Raw genomic sequence first — 6391 nt, 5'->3', positions numbered from 1 at the left:
CAAGATCAATAACAGTGCTGTCATTATGTTAGAAATGGACTTTTCAGCCAGGCACACTACTATGATCCCAGCAATTCAAGAGGCTGAGACAGGGAGACACAAGTTCAGGGCCATACTGGGCAACTTAGTGAGACCTTGTCTCAAAACAAAACTAAAAAGGATTGGGGATTTAGCCCAGTGGTAGAGGGCCCCTGGGTTTGAGCCCCAGTACTAGAAAAATAAAATTAAATTAAAAACTGGAGTGACTAGGGGTATAGCTGAGTGCTTAGTATCGGCAAGGCCCATACAAATAAAAATAATAATAAAAACAAAAGCAGTGTGTATAGTTTGATATACACACACATGGATTCACATTCTTTCAATAAAATACAAACTATTATGTCTTTTACTTTATACATAAAGGCCTGTAAGGGGGCTTGGCTGCTCGTGTGACTCAGGGGTACAGCACTTGTCTAGCACTTGCAAAACCTTGGGTTTAATCCCCACTGTGACCAGAAAAAGAGAAAATAAAAGCCCTGTGTGGAAAACAAGTTGTTTATCAAACCTCTGACATAATCTGAAATGTTGTACAGTGCTTGAAAATTTGTTACAAAGTCTATTTCTTATTGAAATGTAATATGGTGTCTGAAAGATTTATCATTTTCTTAGGAGGCTCCCGATCACACATGTGAGGATGCAGAGACTGTTTTTAGGAAACAAAATTTTAATGACATTTGCTGTGGGAGGGTTAGGGGACCATGTGCTGCTGTATTGCCTTTTATGCTGCTCACATTTTCTACCTTGTGCAAGTAATACCTTTAAAAAAATAAGTTCCAAATGTGTATTTTTTAAAAAAAATTTGTAGTTGTAGATGGACAGCATGTCTTTATTTTGTTTATTTTTATGTGGTGCTGAGGATCGAACCCAGTGCCTCTCAAATGCTAGGCAAGCGCTCTGCCTCTGAGCTACAGCCCCAGCCCACAAATGTGTATTTATACTACAAACCCCTTTGATATTTTTCTTCAAACAAGAGTACAGATAAGGGCTGAGGATGTGGCTCAAGTGGTAGCGCGCTCGCCTGGCATGCGTGCGGCCCGGGTTCGATTCTCAGCACCACGTACAAACAAAGATGTTGTGTCCGCTGATAACTAAAAAATAAATATTAAAAAATTCTTTCTCTCTCTCTCTCTCTCTCTCTCTCTCTCTCTTCCTCTCTCACTCTCTCTTAAAAAAAAAAAAAAAGAGTACAGATAAAATGCTTCATGTTTTGGCAATCATTCTTGTGATTGTGGAGGGAAAGACCAAAAGAAATGCACAAAGAAAACCTCAGATATCCCTGAGTTGCTCCTTCAGGTGCTCCCTATTTCCAGAATTTTTGTTATGAGAAAAATAATCAGTTTAAGCAACTGTAAGCTTTCTGTTAGTTGAAGCCAAAAGCATTGCTAACTAAAAAGTTTGAGGCTCTTCTCTGGACCTGGAACACTGAAAATTAAAACTCCTTTTCTTAGCTTATTGGTTAAGAAAAAGTAATAAAAGTACAAAATAGCTGTACTTTTCTGCTGAGTGCTCGTTCTGTTTGAGTGTTTTTACCAGTATTAGCTCACTTTATTTCCATAACCATGGTGGTTGATACGACCAGGCGGAAGCTGAAGCTTAGAGGTCGAATCACTTGCTAGAACTGCAGGGCCAGAACCTTCTGGTGCTGAGCCTCTGCCATTATCACAGTACTCTGTGGTGGTAATTACCCAGCACTGCTTTAAAAAAAAAAAAAAAAAAAGTCAAAAGCCAGGGGCAGTGGCACTTGCCAATAATCCCAGCGGCAGAGAAAGGATCTCAAGTTCAAAGCCAGCCTCAGCAAAAGCGAGGCGATTAGCAACTCAGAGAGATCCTGTCTCTAAATAAAATACAAAATAGGGCTAGAAATGTGGCTCAATGGCTGAGTGTCCCTGAATTCAATCCCCAGTATCCCCCCCCCAAAAAAGCAAAGAATAAAAAATCCTAACTATGGCATTGGTTTTGTTCACTGCTGTATCATTAAGACTTGCAGAGATACTCAGATCTTTGGGAAAGGGACCTTCTCCATCCCTAAGGTTATTTTACTTCTGGTGAATTGTGGGTGGGGCATTGCCTTTTTGTTTGGCAGAATCCAAGCAACTATGCCCCTGGCTCAGGTATAGGGGGTCCTAAAAACCATCTACTGGACCACCAGCACACGGGGGTGAAGGGGAGGAAGGTAGGTCAGGTAAAGAAACATATGTATAACTTCCTTCTGGATCAGAAACGAGGAAACAAGGGTATCAGGGGCCTGCCCAACTTGCTCCCTGGGTCATAAGCCAGTCTCCACCTTCTGAGAAATATCCAACTGCCCCAGAAGCAATAGCTCTGACAGACAGCACAATGGGGTTGCCAAAGGGCAGTTGCAGCCAGATCCCTGCACAGGCAGCCCAGAATTAGCATTACCAAGATTTGGGGAGGAGTCTCACTAGGTGACACACTGTCTCTTGGGGTGCCTGTCATACCACTTGGGTCCAGGGAAGGAGTTCTGCAGTTGTGGCAGTCTCATTCAGGGACTTCCCATTGCCCACACCCACTCCCCAGGATGGCCTAGTCCCTCAGTAGACCCTCACCTGTCTCCATGGAGCCCAAGCCCTCATCAATCCCAGGCTTGATGTTCCTCTTCTCATCGCAGCAGTCCCCACTTCCTATTGCCCCAGCCCACAGCTCAGCATGACAACAGCTTCAGTGAGCTGTATTTGTGTGTGTGTGTGTGTGTGTGTGTGTGTGGTGTTGGGGATTGAATCCAGAGCCTCATGTCTGATAGGCAAGCACTTTGCCACTGACGCTATATCCCAAACCCTTTGAGCAATCTTTAAAATAAACACATGGAAAAATTTACTCTTATAAAATAAAATAAAATGTGTTCATGTTAAAAATCTGTAAAACACCAAAAAGTATTAAAAAGAAAATCAGACTCTCAGCAATTCCACCATCTAGTGGTAAGGACTGTCAAGGACCTGTGTAACCCAGTATTTCTATGTGAACACAAACACACGTTGCTTTCAAACTTCTCCAGATGTATCAATCCCCTTACCTTACCCTCAAACTTCCAGCCTCTCTTAATCTATCCATTCTTCTGCAAACTCTTTTTTTGGGGGAGGAAGGGGGGTTGTTAAATTGCCCAGACTTATCTCAAACTCCAGGGCTTAAGTGATCTTCCCAACCTGGCCTCCCAAGCAGTGTGGAGGTATGTACTACCATGCCTGGAATATATATATATATAAAAGATGGTATCACATTGCGGGTTGTTTTTGGTTGGTTGGTTGGTTTTATTTCCTTGGTGTTACTGGGGATTGAACCCAAGGCCTTATCCATGCTAGGCAAGTGCTCTACCACTAGTCCTCCCCCCACTTTTTTTTTTTTTTTTTTCATACTAGGGATGGAATCCAGGGGCAGTTTACCACTGAGCTATATCCCTAGTTCTTTTAATTTTGAGACAGAGTCTTACTAAGTTGCTTAAAGTGCTGAGGCTGGCCTCGAACTTTTGATCCTCCTGCCTCAGCTTCCTGAGTTGCTGGGATTACAGCCAAGAGCCACTGCCACTAGCCTCAGCCTTCTTTATTTTGAGGCAGGGCCTCACTAAATTGCCCAGGCTGGCCTTGAATTTGTGATCCTTCTGTCTTGGCCTCTCAAGTAGTTGGGATTATAAGAATGTCTCAACATACCTGGATAGGCTCACTCTTCCATAACAGTCCACTCTGAAGGGAACTAACATACTCTTCTAGACTAGCATTACTACCTCCAAAAACCTAATCACCTCCCACTGGGCTCCACCTTTAAAAGGTTCCACCACTTCCCAACATCACCACACCGAGGACCAAATTTCCAACAATCCTTGGAAGACACTCTCTAATCATATCCAAACCAAAGCACATAGAATCTGCAGTTTCCATAGGATGGCCTCTCAGCTTCTACCTAATCTCACATTCTAGTTTGAGAAGGTGGATTGGGTAGGTTGAAAAGCGGTGGCTTCCTCTCAGAATGAATCAATTTAGGCTCAGAATTTTGTCTGCTGAAAAGGAATTATCTATCAGGTCCACTGGCAGAAGCTGGTTGAATTTGGGGGGTGGGGTCCTGTCCCACCAGCCCTCATGACTCTTGAATAAGACACAAAATGCTCCTGGAAAACACAAAAGCAAACGATTTTACGATTGTGCGGTTTTCAGCTTCCTAGTAGGCATTGCTAGTGCGCGACAGGGTCTCCATTCCAGGATGGGGCTTCGCTTGTGGGATGGAGTCTGTGACCCGTGACTCCGCGGAGCAGTCGCGACGAACAGAGGTGGGGGGTGAGCAAGAGGTTATGAGTTCTGAATGCGGGGGCGGGGACAGGACGACTGCAGGGCTGGGCACCCTCTGCCCGGTGGCCCTAACGCTGGAGCAAGGCTTCCTCGCGCTCAGGAACTGGAGGTCATCCAGAGGCCGCTGGGGGACCCTCTGGAGTTTCCACCAGCTGACTGGGTCTACCCACAGCGAAGGGGTTTTAAACAACGGCTTCCTTCGGGCTGGGCGTCGGCCCCTGACCTCTGACTCCGGTAAGCTCGTCCCCGGTTCCGTGCCCACCGCTACCCTGTTCCTACCTCAGGCTTCTGACTACCCAGTTTCTGAACCCTAAAGCCACGGGGATGAACCTCAGGACCTAAACGGGCCCGGAACCTTGAAGAACCCGACCCAGCTCTAACAGGTACCCGGAACACAAGGGAGGGTGCTTGCGGTCTCGCACTTCCGCTTCCGGTTCCCAGCGTCGACTTCGGCTGGGCTTCAGCGCTCGAGCGGAGAGGTTGTGGCGTCTTCAGGTTCGAGGCGACTCGAGGTGAGCGGGTCAAGTGAAAAACCCTGAGTCGCGGGCAGCGGCCGGCAGTCGCCGCCGAGGGTCCGCGAGTCGGTGGGAGGTGAATCCGGGAGCCTTGGGGCCTGGCCTTCAGGCTACGTGAAGTGGCGGAAGCGCTGCTGTCTGGGATCCCGGGTCGCTGCTGTACTTGGGGCCCAAGAGGACTCAGGTCTGGGGGTTAGAGGAGGTGAGCAGAAGACCCAGGCCGGGGTCTTAGGGCTGGGACCTAGGAGATTTGTACGATGGGCCTTCTGGGACCTGGGAGGCCCCAGAAGTCCTGACCGCTGTCCTCCCTCCCACCCCGCGTAGCTCCGGTCAGGATGATCGAGGTTGTTTGCAACGACCGTCTGGGGAAGAAAGTCCGCGTAAAGTGCAAGTATCCACCGACGGCCCGAGAGGCAGTGCTCGCTGGGGGTGCTTAGCGTGAGGCAGGCAGCCCGGTCTGTGTTGTAGGGTGGTTCTAGTTAAACCCAGGAGAGCGGGCGGATGGGCTCCCGGCAGAGTGTAGTGCACTCAGCCCTAGAATGTCATCTTCCTCGTTCTACCTCTCCCTTCCATTTGCCTTAACTTCGCTGCGTCCAGCACCGATGACACCATCGGGGACCTTAAGAAACTGATCGCGGCTCAAACTGGCACCCGTTGGAACAAGATTGTTCTTAAGAAGTGGTGAGTGCAGTGGTGGGGCTGCCGGCTGGACTGGGGACTAGGCCAGAAGGGTTTGGGTGGGGGAGCGCTGGGCTCAGCCTGCCTCTAGGGGGAAGAGTTTTCTAGGCTTTTTTCTGAAAGGTCTCTATTTCCATAGGTACACGATTTTTAAGGACCACGTGTCTCTGGGGGACTGTATCCTTTGTGTGACTTCTTGAGGAAGAGTCTACATACCCATCCCTGGTTCTCTTGGTTCTGTATTGAAGCACGTTTGATATTAAGCTCATAGGTATTAACTTAGAATATGATACATGGTAAGCACTGAGAAAATAGTTGTTACTGAATTATTTCATTGGGGAGGAGGGTGGTTTATTGGTGAATTCGTTTGACTTGGCTTAGAAGGACTTTGTCACTCAAGTTCAACATATTACTGAGCTCCACCTGTTAGGAGGTCAGGAGGGGTGAAACTCAGGCAAGTCTGTTATGCAGAGTGGGAGCCCTGAGCTGTGGAGTTTACTGTGGTTCTCTGAACTTTCTTTAAAAAAAAAAAAAAAAAAAAAAGTTTTCATTGATTGTTTTTTTCCCCTCAGTCAAAATTAACCCAGTCCAAAATGACTTCTTAGCCTTGTACTGAGTCTTTAGGGCACTGGATCTAGCTGTGAGTAGATGAGGGATGGTGATGAAACCCCCAGTGAAGACTCCTTAACACTTTACTTCAGATGAAATCCATGATGGGATGAACCTGGAGCTTTATTACCAATAGAGCAGAATTCCTTCCCCCCCTGACTTAGCCTCTTGTCTCACGCTCACCTCTCACACTGGTATGGATATTTGTTTTTAAAAACTCACATTAATAAAGACTTAGATACTGCTTTGTTGCCA

The 6391-nt window shown here is 47.0% G+C and overlaps 1 protein-coding gene across 1 annotated transcript; it reads left to right on the top strand.

Moving 5' to 3' along the window:
- Positions 1 to 4738: 4738 nt before the first annotated feature.
- Ubl5 (ubiquitin like 5) lies at positions 4739 to 6391 on the top strand. The gene is made up of 5 exons (XM_076871461.2): positions 4739 to 4846; positions 5174 to 5240; positions 5447 to 5530; positions 5667 to 5704; positions 6229 to 6391. Exons 2-5 carry the CDS (start codon positions 5185 to 5187, stop codon positions 6270 to 6272), a joined length of 222 nt encoding a protein of 73 aa, XP_076727576.1. The 5' UTR covers positions 4739 to 4846; positions 5174 to 5184; the 3' UTR covers positions 6273 to 6391.

Source organism: Callospermophilus lateralis, chromosome 1 (genome assembly GCF_048772815.1).
Source record: "Callospermophilus lateralis isolate mCalLat2 chromosome 1, mCalLat2.hap1, whole genome shotgun sequence".
NCBI lineage: Eukaryota > Metazoa > Chordata > Mammalia > Rodentia > Sciuridae > Callospermophilus > Callospermophilus lateralis.
The sequence above is the reverse complement of the archived record's forward strand: the minus strand, read 5'-3'. Positions and strand labels throughout refer to the sequence as shown.

Excerpts from the sequence above, each read along its gene's own strand:
- Ubl5 (XM_076871461.2), top strand. The coding sequence starts at position 5,185 with ATGATCGAGGTTGTTTGCAACGACCGTCTGGGGAAGAAAGTCCGCGTA. Across the intron at positions 5,241-5,446 it reads AAAGTCCGCGTAAAGTGCAA|CACCGATGACACCATCGGGG; the intron begins GTATCCACCGAC and ends CGCTGCGTCCAG. Across the intron at positions 5,531-5,666 it reads AAGATTGTTCTTAAGAAGTG|GTACACGATTTTTAAGGACC; the intron begins GTGAGTGCAGTG and ends CTATTTCCATAG.